The following is a 15,705-nucleotide window of genomic DNA, read 5'->3' on the forward strand; positions in this document are numbered from 1 at the left end:
AATCCAGCCTATCGAGTGATTGTAATATATAATTTCGTACATGCAATTTGAGTGCAATATATACAATACAATATATAATCTGAGTGAAACAAAACTTTACAGAATTGTTCTACGTGATTTTTTCATGCTCTTTCTCTCTCTCACATGGACACGAATTTGTTCTTGTTTACGGGGACACAAAGTGTCTCAGTTCCTACAAATAAGGACAAACTCGTTGTTTTCTACAAACGTTTTTATAGTTGTTAAACCTTCCAATTTTGAAAAGTTTTCCATAAATACTCACATTCTGCCAAATAAAAACCCATTCGTAACCCTCGGTCAAACTAACCATTCTGTGTGTGTGTGTGTGTGTGTGTGTGTGTGTGTGTGTGTGTGTGTGTGTGTGTGTGTGTGTGTGTGTGTGTGTGTGTGTGTGTGTGTGTGTGTGTGTGTGTGTGTGTGTGTGTGTGTGTGTGTGTGTAAAGATTGGTATAAAAAATTTAGGAATTTTTAATGCCGATATTAATACAGACACACATGATAGAAATGCAATAAAGCAGTATCTTGTAGGGAAGATACTTTTTTTTTTTAACCACCAAATATTCTGAATATTGCTTCGACTGCGTCAGATAGGCTACTTCAACACTGAACGACTTCCGGTTGATTTTCCTTGTGCTAGAGAATGGTAACTATGGCAAGCAGTACGAGTGAAAATCTTCAGCTACCGGCATCTGTTCGTAAGTTCGGAGTAGATCACAGGCGAGATTTTTCCACTGTGTTTTCTTTTGGAGGATCTTCTACTGCCACACCCCAAGGCTGGATTTCCGCTGATGAAAATATTGAGAATACTACAGTTGCAATTATATATATTCCACTAGCCACATAAAACACTAAACTCCACAAGAACATGTTGGATGGCTAAAGTAAAGATTAAAAAAAAGTTGACAATATGAAATGCAGTACACTGAATATCCTTCACCAAATTCTCAATATATATAAAGTTCAAACCTTTTGGAAAATATCGAATCCCGTATAATTTACTTACCCCACGGTCCAAAATTACGCCTGCAATGAGAGGGGCCAAAAATGATGCTGGTCCTCCTAAGCCATTGACAATTCCAAAGAGCGCCCCTAAAGTGCATCAGTAAAACAAAGAACAATTAAGTAACTACACTGTCCTTCATAACATGAAAAGAAATTGCATTAAGGATAAGAGTGAAGTTATCCGTAATGCAATGGTAAAATATTTTAAAATATTTAACGTCAACGTACAAAATAGAAAGAGAAATGAAACTAACCTGGGAACTCGGGGGCCATGTCCACAACAATAGGAAAGTCTCCTCCCGCAACAAAAGCAAAAAATATCATTGCTGCAATGACAATAACTACAACCAAAGTACTGTTACATCCCGCAAATGGAACTGCTATGAAACATATTGCTGGTCCCAACAGACCTGCAATGTATTACGAAAAATCACTTTCCTTCACCTCTATGCAGTTCAACAGAAATAAACAACTATATTATATTAGTGACAAAATTATAGAATGGGAAGTATTTTAACAAAATTGCTAAACCTACCTAGTAGCGTGTTGTATCCCCTTGGTCGAGTAACCGCTTGCACCCTTCAATGCATTGACTCCACTAAACTACCACAGTAATGTCTTTAAGCATTCTATCCAACTAGACAGACTAACGTTACGGAAATCAACGACTTGGCGAGGTACTGGATTTTTCCATCGATGGAAAAGATGCTGAGTTCCACATGGTCCCACAGATTTCCAATGGGGTTCAAATCAGTAGAATTAGGCTGAGAGGGGAGCTCACAAAATGCTTCGATATGATCTTCGAACTAGCTTGAACTGTGAGTCTTGTGACATTGGGCACTGACTTGATGGAAGAGTCCATCTGGCCACACACATTGTCACCATGTAGGGCAATACCTGGTCCGACACAGCCCCAGGTAATAATTTGCCGTGAAGACATGTTCAGTAAGGATGAGAGGACCTAGTGATATCCATGAAAACAATCCCCATACCGTGATACCGCCATGACCGACTTGTTTTCCACCGAGCGTGCAGTCTGGTTGGACGGGAACAGGCTGGATGGTTATAATGATTTGGCTCATGGGTGCATGCACCATTTCATCCCGCATATGAAGATATTCGCACACGAGATTCAGGGATAATTCCCAAAGAGAGAAACTTTTCTAAACTCCCGTCCAAAATAGTGATCATGACTAGAAAGAACAATCGTCTTTACCTATGGAACCTAAAGAATGCTTGCAGTTACTTGATAAATATCTAACGTCCCAACTGAAATATGCATGAAGGCTTTTCAAATATAGTGTGGAAAGTTTATGAACTTTGACTATTTTTTGTTTATGCATGTTGAATATTTTAATTTCCATAATAAACATAGGTTTTATGGATAATAATAACCTATGCTCGAAATGAAACTGATCCACAATTTTCTGGTCATATTTCTAATAGCATGTTTTCTTTTAGACAACGTTACCAATGTCTAAATACTTGGGAAATTTGTATTAGGTCATTTTAAATCATTTTAATAACTTGGTGCGAGATATCATCATCATCATTAGCTACTTACAGGCCTTTAAGGCCGCTTTGCAAGGTAATGTACATTAAAATAGGGTGATTGTTTTAAAAATACAAGTGCACAAATCGAAACTTGGTAAATGGAGTTTACATTCGAATAATTTAGTATTTCCGAATTTGTTGTGCCGATTTCGAAAATGATGTCCATGTTTTGGTGATCGCATAAGGATTTTTTTACAGACTAAGTTCATAACACTCATTTTTTGATAAATTGTAATGTTTTATCACCCGTTTTCCACCATAATAGAACTTCCCACTTCCATTGATATATAATAAAATATGTCTAAACTCTTTACACAATCTCTTGATAGTATAATGCAGCACTGAAAATTGGACACAAACAAACACAGACTTGCAAAACAGAATACGAACTAGATTAACATTCTAGCGATATTCCTATCACTTACACAGCAACGCCACCTATCGTTTTTAAATTTCCTTTACTAGAAAGTTCTGTTTTGAACATGATAGAAAGTTCCGTAAATACAAAATATCAGCAACGCCACCTATCGTTTTTTACTAATACAAGTAAGTAATATTTTGAACATGATAGTTCCGTAAATATAAAGGAGGATTTACGATAACTGATTTAGCTATGGATAATTAATATATATATATATATATATATATATATTTTTTTTTTTTTTTTTTTTTCAAAATTCATTTTTACTCGGTTGGAATATTATAAAAAAAGGTTTAATGACTATTACCGAGAGAAAAGATGACAAGATATATTTAAAAAAGATACTACTAGTTTACTAGTTTCGTTACATGAACATCCTCAGGTATCACAATCAAAGAAGTATATAAAAAATTACAGAGACTTCAAATTGTACTAACAGAACAAGTATAAAAAACAGTAGCGTATTTGAAAAAAATGCAAGTATGAGTTCCAAACAAACGAATACTACGCGCTGTCGCGAGTGCGCCAGTACTGAACAGAAGCAACGTGTGCGTCAGAGAGATTGTAACTCAGGCTGTTGTTGATATGAGAGGAATCTAGAGAAATTTCCCTAGATTCAACAATCTTTCTTTCGAGTTCATCGTAACACACATGGATGTTAGCAGTTTGAGTCCAGTTTGCAATGTGCTGGCGGCCTTCGTCTGAGTTAGCTGAAAAGAGAACGTGGCTAGAGAGAGCGCTAGATCTAGTCCTGTTATAGGAGATATCTCTACGGTGTTCATCCAAACGTAGAAGGGTGGATTTGGCAGTCTGCCCATAATATGGCTTTCCGCAATCACACAAAATCTTGTACACTCCTGGAAACTGAGTAGGAAGATGTTTCTGTTTATGTTTGCTAAGTAATGAACGAAGTTTTGGAAGCGTAGTGAAGCATGTTTTGAAGTTGAATTTCTTGAGAATCTTGGCCAGTTTTGGTGAAAGAGAGCTGATGTAAGGCAAGGAGATGAAGGCTCTTGGGGAAGAGGGATCTTCAGAAGTAGTTGAGTGCCTGGGGGAAAGAAATTTGTCAATTTTCTTTGGAGAGAAACCATTGTTAATAAACGTTTTTTTAAGAAAACGGAGTTCATTTTCAATTTCTGTTTCTTCTGTAAGTAATGATTTGGCTCGGTGGGCTAAAGTGGAAATAATACCACATTTTTGTGGGGGATAGTGATGGGAGGAAGCATGAAGGTATCTGTCAGTATGAGTAGGCTTTCTAAAAATTGAGATTTTAATGCTCTCAGCACATCTGGTAAGTTTGAGGTCTAAAAAGGGAAGGCAATCATCTGATTCCAGTTCGAAGGTGAAAGAGATTTTTTCATGGCACTTGTTTAGGTGGTCTAAAAATAAATAGAGGTTATTGACACCGTCTTCCCAGATGAGGAAAATATCATCAATATAGCGGTACCAGACTTTTGGTTTAAAGTGAAAGGAGTTAATAGCTTTTTCTTCAAAATCGTTGCAGACAAAGGGAATGCAAAAACAGTTGCATTCCATTTGTCTGCCGGAAGGATAACTATGTTCCTATTATCTTTTAAGGACTTGATAGCTTTCCTTTCAGAGTAAGAAATGTTGTCAGGTGGAGGTCTAGCTTTATTTATAGAGAAAATTGCTTCCATACGGAGGAGGTTAGCGTCTTTGTTTGGTAATAAAGAAGCTGCCTTTTCTATCTTTGTTAAGAGATGTTCTCTAGGGATGGATGTAGGAGCAGTGACAAAGTTGAGACCTTTAGCAAGTATGGTTTCTTCTGCCAAAGATAATTGATGGGAAGACTTATTGATGACAACTTTTTTTAGATAGGAAGAGTCAAAATGACTCTTCCTATCTGAAAACGCTAACCTCCTCCGTATGGAAGCAATTTTCTCTATAAATAAAGCTAGACCTCAACCCGACAACATTTCTTACTCTGAAAGGAAAGCTATCAAGTCCTTAAAAGATAATAGTAACATAGTTATCCTTCCGGTAGACAAAGGGAATGCAACTCTCATCTTAAACAAGTCTGATTACCATAATAAAATCTTGGAACTTTTAAATAGTGATACCTACTCAGAAATTGCTAATGACCCTACGATGGAACTACACAATAGAACTAATAATTTATTAAAAACTACCTTAGAGTTACAAAGAAACATTCGGCTTTCTCTTAGGTCACTTCATCCCTTGATACCTCGACTGTATGGTCTCCCTAAGATTCACAAAAATAACTGCCTACTCAGACCTATAGTTGAGGGCATACACTCTCCCACTTATAATCTCTCCAAATTTCTAGCGAGTTTTCTAAGAAATCTTTCTGGAATTTCCTCTTCACATATTAAAAACTCTGCAGATTTTGTTTCTAAAATCAAGGACATCAAACTTTAAAAAACAGATTTAATGGCCAGTTTTGATATTGTTTCTCTCTTTACAAATGTACCTGCTCAAGAAGTCCTCGATCTTCTCAAGAACAAATTATGAAAAAAACTCTTTGCTCTTCTCTCCCATTGCATAAAGTCAGGATACTTCAAATATGATAACAAGATCTGCTTACAAAACTCAGGTCTGTCTATGGGCAGCCCACTCTCTCCGATTCTTGCGGATATATTTCTCACCGATTTTGAAGAAAAAGCTATTAACTCCTTTCACTTTAAACCAAAAGTCTGGTACCGCTATATTGATGATATTTTCCTCATCTGGGAAGACGGTGTCAATGACCTGAACTTTTTCTTAAAAAAACGTTTATTAACAATGGTTTCTCTCCAAAGAAAATTGACAAATTTCTTTCCCCCAGGCACTCAACTACTTCTGAAGATCCCTCTTCCCCAAGAGCCTTCATCTCCTTGCCTTACATCAGCTCTCTTTCACCAAAACTGGCCAAGATTCTCAAGAAATTCAACTTCAAAACGTGCTTCACTACGCTTCCAAAACTTCGTTCATTACTTAGCAAACATAAACAGAAACATCTTCCTACTCAGTTTCCAGGCGTGTACAAGATTTTGTGTGATTGCGGAAAGCCATACTATGGGCAGACTGCCAAATCCACCCTTCTACGTTTGGATGAACACCGTAGAGATATCTCCTATAACAGGACTAGAGCTAGCGCTCTCTCTAGCGACGTTCTCTTTTCAGCTAACTCAGACGAAGGCAGCCAGCACATTGTAAACTGGACTCAAACTGCTAACAATCATGTGTGCTACGATGAACTCGAAAGAAAGATTGTTGAATCTAGGGAAATTTCTCTAGATTCCTCTCATATCAACAACAGCCTGAGTTACAATCTCTCTGACGCACACGTTGCTTCTGTTCAGTACTGGCGCACTCGCGACAGCGCGTAGTATTCGTTTGTTTGGAACTCATACTTGCATTTTTTTCAAACACGCTACTGTTTTTTATACTTGTTCTGTTAGTACAATTTGAAGTCTCTGTAATTTTTTATATACTTCTTTGATTGTGATACCTGAGGATGTTCATGTAACGAAACTAGTAAACTAGTAGTATCTTTTTTAAATATATCTTGTCATCTTTATTATTATTATTATTATCCACAGTATTATTGTATATTATACAATTCAATGCATGTTAGCGCAATAATGAAAGAATCAGAGAATGTTATTTATTTATTTATTTATTTCTACTCACCTATGGCTTCGAATATCTTTCTAGTAGCAGTAACAGAAAGATATTTTCGATTGATAACCACATCGGAAAACCAACCTGCAGTCACTGTACATGCACTGTGCACTATATACACCACAGCATTCACCATACCGTTCTAGTAAGGAAACAAGAGAAACTCTAGAGTCCGATAGTAACATTTTGTTAACTGGTAGGATTAGATTCGATGTTTTTAATGTATGTAGACACACTGCAAAATGAAATTTTAAAAAAATACGAAGAATGATGGGTGTTAGCTAAAATCGGTCAATAAAATCACAGGTCCAATGGAATAACTGTTCCTCAAACATATGGTAACTGGAAAAATCCACATAATGTCCGTGTAATTTATGAATATCCATAGCGTATTTTAGTCGAAGATCAAAGTCTTAGGGAGCAGTGTAAGAACTATTGTTTCTTAGATAAGCTGGTTGAGAAATTGTCTCCTGACAGGCTCAACTGTAAAACTTTGTACATTGTGGCGAAACACAAAGAGCATTGAATCCAACAGATGCCGCATTTGTGATAACTTGCTACCAACTAGGAAAAGGTATCAAGAAGATGCATTTCCCATTTCTCACGGGTAGGGCGGCTACGACATGAAAGAAACGATAATTCTTATGCTGCTCCCTAAGACTTTGATCTTCCACTAAAAGCTTTCAACTATCGAATAAAAACAGCTCACATGGTGATGTTTTTTTCCAACTTATGTGCTTCTTAAATTCCGTGCCCATTTAGTAGCACAACTCATGATGCTTCAGTCCAATCCCGGTCATGTTTTAGTTTATTTTAGTTAAGTTTAAGGGAACATTATTTATAAATTTATAAATAATGCAATATTAGTTTATGGGGAACATCTCAACTTTTTTTTTCCCTTTGAACTTTCGCATCTAAGATTCAAAGTCAAACCACAAAGAAAAATCTCAATACAGAAGATAATCGTAATATAACAATATGAACTATATAATTCCAGAAGAATCCCAGTACGTAAGGACTTTAGCAGAGTTTATTGTAGTTTTTATTTATTTTATTTTATTTAATCACTAGAGGGCAGGCTAAGAAAAAAGATTAATTAACAACGTCGATATCATTTACCTGTATGGAGTGCAACAGCATGTAGCTTGGTTCTTATACACGTATATCCTTCTGATGATGACCTCGATACAGGGGTCGAAACGTCAAGTTATTATTTTATTATTCATCCGTAAAATAATCTTTTCAACTCCTGTGTTTTGTGTCCCTAAATTCATAAATATGAATGCTGATCAGCGTGTAACTTTAAAAGTAAGATTCAAAGTGTTACAAACTCGATCATTTTGACCATAAAGTAGGATGATTTTAGTATCATAAACTAGCTAACAACATAACCCGTCGATGCCATGCCTGCCTTTTAAAACTTTTACTTAATAAGGAAATAAACATGATAGAAAAATGATAGCAGTAAATTACATTGCCTAAGTTATACTATAATTAAAACGAAAAAAACTTTCTACAATGACACCAGTAAGCTAGCATCTAATGAATATTTCAGATAATGTAAAGTCCTTCAATGGTATATTTTTACCTTCAAGGCAATCTCTTCTTAAAAAACAACATTGCCTCTCTCCTGTCATACTACTGGAAGGAGAAATTTAAACAGTTTGGTTAAATTCGATGTGTTTCTCGTCTATAATTCAGTACACATCACGATGAATGTTCCCAAAATCGTTTTAGTATTATTTTTCTTTAAATTTTTCGACGTCGGTGGTATCGACGAAACACTTGATTTGAACCAAAAAAAAAAAAAAAAAGATGAAAAAATTTAGAAGCAATTAATTCTCCTTACAAGGAAGAACATGGAAGAAGAACATGGCGTCCAGGAAATATTTTCTTTCCAAATCAAATAATTGGGCAGCTACCTGCTTAGGAATGCTCTGACCACATTATAAATGTGGGAAGGGCTTGTCTGGCTGAATTTTTGTCGCATGAATATATATATATTTTTTTTATCGAAAACTGTTTTTGAACCCGCAATTCAGTATTAGAACTCGCACTATTTCAGACAGTTATACCAGTCTAGAGTTTAGGAACACGAGATGGCAGCACTTGTCTTTGTTTAATCTCGAACCTAAAGTCTTCAAAATCATCATCGGTTGCCATGAGCTGATCTGTAAATGTTATCAATCCCGAATGCGTGGTTGAGTATCTGTTTGTTATTATTAGGATTATTAGTAGTAGTATTAACGTGTTCGGAAATAAATAAAAAAATCATTGTGTGTGTGTGTGTGTTTCTTCGTTCATGTATGTGTGCGCGCGTGCGTTTTACCGTGGCTCGAGTGTATTATAATGCTGAATGAGGAAAAAGAATGTAAAGGTAGCGAATATTAACGATATGTTCATGTGATATATTTGGAATAAAAATAAAATCTGTAATATGTAAAATCTGAGGATGATTGTATTAAACAACCGGTGACAACTTAAAAATGGTCAAAATCTTTCTAAATACAATTTTTTCTCCCTTACCTTTTCTATAGGAAAATGTAGTACGACTTCTAAATACATTGGAAGTTTCATAAGCAAAGTATAAAGTCCCCAAGAACAAGAAAATCTCACAAAAGCCACTGCCCAAACAGGAACAGAAGTAAATATCTTGTAATATGGTACGGGTGGTTTCTGTAAATACACACACACATAAAAAGGGATGATTAAAAGTTGAATATGCATTTGGAAGGAAAATCTCTATTAAAATGACTTTTTAATTATGAAAAGAAACAGGCATGACTCCTATATCTAATACTTTTCGCTATTTTCATCATTTTCAAGGATATAAGAATGCACACTAAGCAATGATTTCTTATACCGATCAGTTAAATACTAGAGTACTCTTAAACAACTGTTCTTACTCGAAGAAGAAGAAGTTAGGAACTTCAAAAACAGATGGATATCAGTGGTCTATCTATACATATTTGTCAAAGATTGCATTATCTGTGACTTGTAATCAACCTCACCAGCAGAAGATGGGAGTGTTGGGATTCCATACTGCCCAGATATGTACAGGAAAAACCCAGGAGGCTAACATGTTGGATCAAAAGGTGCCTAGAAATTTTTGGCCCAGAAATCTTGATAGTCTGATGTCGAAAAATCAATCATGAATTCAAAGAGCCCACTAGGGTTCCTAGGCCTATTTTTATGTAAACTTACAGTTTACATAAAACATAAAGCATAAAAGCGCAACTTATATGAATAGTTGAACGCATGGAATTATAGCTTATAAATCAAATTACACCCTCTATCCAAAAAGAAACCGAACTCGAAAATAGAAGACACTAATGGCGCCACCTTTTGTATCTTTTTGTAGTCGAAAGCGCCAACCTTCATTAGTGCTGTGTCAGCTGTTTATGACATTTGTCTCATTAAAAGCCGAGTTATAGTGCCAAGACAGAGTGCTTTGACGAACAGTCGGATAATGAGTTTCAAACAGAGAGCTGCGATTGACTTTTGTGTTAAACTTGGTAAAAGTTTTACCGAAACGCATCAAATGCTTCAAAAAGCATACGGTGATGAATGCTTATCCCGTACTCAAGTTTACGAGTGGTTTAAGCGATTTCAAAGTGGTCGGGAGACGCTTGAGGAAGACGAAAAACCGGGCCGTTCAAAACCTGGACCGAGCGAAGTTAACATCAAAAAAGTGCGTGATTTCATCAAAGAAAATCCCAAATCGTCCGTGAGATTGATTGAAGATGAATTGGGGATTCCAAAATCAATTGTGCACAACATTTTGACCGAGAGTTTGGGCCTTCGTAAATTGAATTCGCGGTTTCTTCCTCACAAATTGACCGACGACCAAAAAATGTATCGAATTGAACACTGCAAGGACTTCATTAAAACCGTTTATAAGGACTCAAACTTCCTTGAAAATATCGTTGCTGGTGACGAAACGTGGTGTTTTGATTATGAACCCGAAACAAAGCGCCAGAGTGCTCAGTGGAGATCATTCGCATTCGAAAAAAAAAAGTCGCTTGGAGAAGTCAAAAGTAAAGACAATGCTGATTTGTTTTTACGATTCCAAGGGCATTATCCACAAAGAATTCGTTCCACGTGGCCAAAGGTCAATGGTGAGTTTTATCTCGAAGTTTTGAAGCGATTGATAGCGAGAATTCGTCGCGTATGGCATGAATATCGTGACGACCGACCATTCGCCAAAAACACTGTCACTCTTGGCACTATAACTCGGCTTCTAATGAAACAAATGTCATAAACGGTTGACACAACACTAATGAAGGTTGCAGCTTTCGACAACAAAAAGATAAAACAGGTGGCGCCAATAGTTTCTTCTATTTTCGAAAAGTTCGGTTTCTTTTTTGACAGAGGCTGTATATCTTATAATTAAACTTCCAATTTATAAACTAATATAAATACCTCAACTTATGAACTTCGAGATTATAAATAGTTATGCTTATGAATTAACAGATTATAATTATTCTGCAATAAACTAAAAAATAAGAAGAAAATTTTTTAAAAATAATAATAAAAGTAGAAAAAATCAAGACATAATATTTATAATAAACGCACTTTTTTGTTAGAGAGGGGTGGAAGATTGCTTTTGATGTAGACTAGCTCTTTCTTTGTAATACGAGGATGTTGATCAGGATACGTGTGAACCAACAGCAACCACAACACAAACACAACGCATCCTACAGCACCTACAGATGAAAAATTACATCAATTTGTGTTTAAAACAAACAATAAATATTTCGGATACAACAAAAACGAAGGGTATAATACATCGATGGAATACACAGAGCTTTCAATAATATTCTGTTCTGTATTGAATGTTTAAGGATCTATTTCATATATAATTTAAGCAATAAAAATATGAAATGGATTATTTATTATACTTATATGACACTTATAAAAGGAAGGGCGAAAATTTTCAGTTAAAATTACAAAGAAAAGCATGCATGCTCAACTAAAACATCGGTCTTACCAAAAACATAAAAGGCTGAAGGCCAACCACCAGCAAATCCATGCTCACACAAGAATCCTGTAAGAAACATGGTGATTACCGTTCCACAGTGGGCTCCGGTGGTGCACAGAGATAAAATGGTCCCTCTTTCTTTCACGGGTACCCAGTGTCCGAAGAGAGTATAAATGCTGGGATAAAACAAACCCTGTAAAAATTTATTGTTTCAGATCTTGAGGAGCTTAACTACAAGAAACATAAAAGTCAATTTAAAAAATGTCATCTACTTGTGCTATTCGAGGTCAGTTAAAATTATAACATCGCTATATTGCTATTTTTTATTACCATGTTTGATAAACGTCGTCCAACACACGAGAAAATCGCTAGCCATGTACAGCGTACTTTTAATATAGCGACTTCCTCGTTGCTATTTGAATTCAAAATTAAAACATGGTGATAAGACGCTCAGTAAACCCTACAAAGGAATTTATAGGTCGAGATTTGTAAAAAAAAAAAATACACCAAAAGAAGTCCTTTAGGGGGAAGGTTATTAAAGAAAGATTGAGAAACATTGCTCTATTTCAAGCCAATCGAATTCTACAACTCTTCACTTTAAGAATTATTTTTAATTACTATAGAAATTATATACAGTATTGTATTTTAAATAATAAAAGAAAATAATAATATAATCTCTTTTTAAAATTTTATTACCTTTCACAAAAGGATTTTCTCTTGCTACACCAATATTTTATAATTATACCAGAGTTTAACTAAAATACATAAGAAAGTGTTTGAGAATGATCAGAACAGTTTGGTTTTCGCCAATTTCACAGTACCACCCAACAAATTCAGAGACTAATAGAATTCATTATCACAAGTTATAATTGGCGTCAATACACCGGGGCAGTTTTTCTTGATTTAGAGAAGGCGTTTGACAAGTTATGGCACTTTGGACTACTATACAAGTTGATTTTAGCTGGCATTCCATCAGATCTAGTTCAAATTATAAAGTCATTTCTTAGTGACAGACGAATGCAAGTCAAACTAAATGATATATTATCTACCCAACGACGCATCTTGGCAGGAGTTCCTCAAGGGTCCCTTCTGGCACCGATACTTTTCACGATTTACATGGCGGACATTCCGCACAATCCAATGTCATCCATCATTGCCCTATACGCAGACGACACAGCTATACTAACCAGATCTATTAAACCTCACCTTGTCACCAAGAAACTGCAAGAAAATCTGCAGAGATTAGAGCACTGGTTCTCGGAATGGAGACTGCAAGTAAACCCTCAGAAGAGTATTGCCATGCTCTTCACTAAAAACTCAATACTCCCCAAAGATGATATCTTCCTATTTAATACCAAGATTCCCTGGAAAGCAGAAGCCAAATATCTGGGTGTACTGCTGGACAGAAAACTAACTTTCAGTTCACATATAAAAGCCTCATGTTCAAAAGCATCAAGAGTCATTGCACAGCTTTACCCTCTTATCAATAGGAATAGCAAGCTGGATACCAAAATAAAACTGCTCCTTTATCAACTGTTGATTCGACCCATTATCACTTACGCATCCCCAGCCTGGAGTCACACCTCAAGTACAAATATCCTCAAACTACAGAAAGTGCAAAACAAATGTCTCCGCATGATATTAAACGCACCATGGTACGTCAGAAATGTCCAACTTCACCGGGATACAAATATCCCCTACATCTATTCTTTCCTGCAGTCTTCAGCAGTGAAGTTCTTCTCAGTGTCCTCTTCACATCCAAATGAATTAGTGCAACAAGCAGCAAATTATGATGAAACAGACTTCTCAAAATATAGGAGACCGAAGGCCATCCTACTTCCAAATGAAGATCTCTGAATCGCACCCACTCAGGCAGAGCTCTTAGCTCATAAACTTTTCCTCACACAGTAATCCTTATCAGATAGCAGGAAATAAAAAAGCATTTTGCTTCGCCCTTATAGTCAGCAACGTCTTGCGTCTTGCGTGTTTGAGAATGAGATTATTATTATTATTATTGGCGTGATGGCGGTTGCCAAGTGTTTATTTATATGATCAGTGATTTTGATAGTTATGAATAATACGGAGTGTTGATTCAGATTATTGATATAAGCGGAATTGTTAATTCGTGATTGCGGTCTCACGATAGTCCTTTAGTGTGTTGTATTTTGTGTTTATACGCTATACGGAAGTCCTTGAGATCCAGCTCAGGTAAGCATATATTTGAATATTTTAAACATGACCAGTTTAAGTCCCGATGACTTTATTCAATCGTTGGATAAGAAGCTGGCGCTCGATCTCCTCAAAAAAAACTGTTGAAGAAATTTGAGGTAGAGTGGCCAGGGTTTCTAAACCTATATTCAGCGACAGACGACTCCACAGAAGGGGACAACTCAACATCAGGGGAAGATGGGAAGATGAACCTGATAATCTCTGCTTCCACTCCAAAACATGATACAGAAACCCATTCACGGAGAAAACGTAAAACAGCGGAGACTCAGATAAACGAGGGGATGGAAGAAGATACCCCCAACACTGACCTCCCCATACCCAACAACGAAAAAGTTCCTCCAATTGTCCTACGGGAAAAAGAACGTTGGACCGCCCTTAGGCCTATTATGCAAAACCACCAAATTGCCTATTCATGGACAAAAAACGTAGACGACGGAGTTAAAATCCAGCCTACCACAGTAGGCGACTACCGACTCCTCACAAAAACCATGGACGAGTCAAATATTAAATATCATACTTACTCACTGAAGTCAGAGAAAAACCTAAAAGTTGAACTCAGGGGAGTAACAGTAAACATCTGCACAGATGAAATTACTGAAGACCTCCACGATCTCCCACCTGTCAAGGTTAGCAGCTACGGGCTGACAAGAGTCCAAAACCCCTAGTACTCGTTGAGATACACAACACACACAAGAACATATACAACTTGACAACGATCTGTGGTCTGAAAATCACAACAGAACCACTAAGAAAAAGAGCCTCGTCAGGCCAGTGCTACAGATGTCAGAAGTACGGACACACACAGAAACTCTGCAGAGCAGACTACAAATGCCTCAAATGTGGGCAAAACCACCCCACAGCAACCTGCTCAAAACCCAGGACCTCACCAGCCAAATGCGCGAACTGTGGGGCCCCCACCCGGCAAACTACAGAGGCTGCAGTCACTACCCTAAGAATAAAACAGACAACAAAAGGAAACCAATCTCTCAACCCTGCCCACAGGCACCAGAGTTGACGGCTCCCCAGTTGCCTGACATCCAACAAAAGACAACAAAATACCAGCTCTCACAAATGGAAAATACCAACAGTCTGGAAAGCCACCGTCGAAGCAGGACATACGCCAAAGTATCCCGCTCATCCAAAGATATCCAGCAGGATCAAATTCTTCCAAACATGACAGCAGTCATCACAGCCTCATTGGCAAACATTCTTCAAGACTTCAGTAAGTCAAACCCTTCACCAAGCTCCGCAAAAAGATTTCTAAAAGAAACTCAAACCATATTATCAATGTTTGTTAATGAATAAAACTAGATTACTCCCAGACTCACTACAGATCGCCGCTTGGAACACCAATGGCCTAAAAAACAAGACACTGGAGCTTCAAGAATTCTCTCACAGATACAACCCTGACGTCATCCTAATTAATGAAACTCATCTAAGACCTGATGACAATCCAAAACTGAGAGGCTACACACTATATAGAAATGACCGACTGGACTACAGAGGTGGTGGTACAGCCATACTTATCAGGAACTGCATCAGGCACAATGAAATACTAACCCCCTCCCACCCTCCAACCTAGAACTCACTGGTGTCGAAGTCCACAAATTCAACTGGAAGGCTTAAAATCTATGCCGCCGCCTACAACTCCACTGCTAAGACTCTACTATTTTCAGACTTGGATGCTGTACTAGGCACAAATGAATCCATCATCGTTGCTGGGGACTTAAACTCCAAACATCCCTCCTCGAACAGCAGAACCACAAATAAAAATGGCCGTATCCTCTTCAGCTACACAGGATTAAGCAACGCTGTCGTAACAGGACCCACTGAATCAACCCACCACAGCCCA

The 15,705-nt window shown here is 37.1% G+C and overlaps 1 protein-coding gene across 1 annotated transcript in view; it reads right to left on the bottom strand.

Annotated features, from left to right (window-relative positions):
* Nucleotides 1-501: 501 nt before the first annotated feature.
* The window catches only part of LOC150106861 (sialin-like), an 80,551-nt gene continuing 65,347 nt past the window's right edge, over nt 502-15,705 (bottom strand). The window contains exons 4-10 of the mRNA XM_090392770.1: nt 11,634-11,817; nt 11,219-11,349; nt 9,170-9,319; nt 6,653-6,785; nt 1,278-1,433; nt 1,025-1,110; nt 502-897 (exon numbers count right to left, since the gene is read on the bottom strand). Of these exons, the coding sequence (XP_090248896.1) occupies nt 733-897; nt 1,025-1,110; nt 1,278-1,433; nt 6,653-6,785; nt 9,170-9,319; nt 11,219-11,349; nt 11,634-11,817 (1,005 nt within the window). The 3' untranslated portion in view covers nt 502-732. The remainder of the gene's footprint in view (nt 898-1,024; nt 1,111-1,277; nt 1,434-6,652; nt 6,786-9,169; nt 9,320-11,218; nt 11,350-11,633; nt 11,818-15,705) is intronic.

The sequence above is a fragment of the Typopeltis vanoorti genome, chromosome 5 (genome assembly GCF_054136105.1).
Source record: "Typopeltis vanoorti isolate ZY-2024b chromosome 5, IOZ_Tvanoo_1.0, whole genome shotgun sequence".
NCBI classification, from domain to species: Eukaryota; Metazoa; Arthropoda; class Arachnida; order Uropygi; family Thelyphonidae; genus Typopeltis; species Typopeltis vanoorti.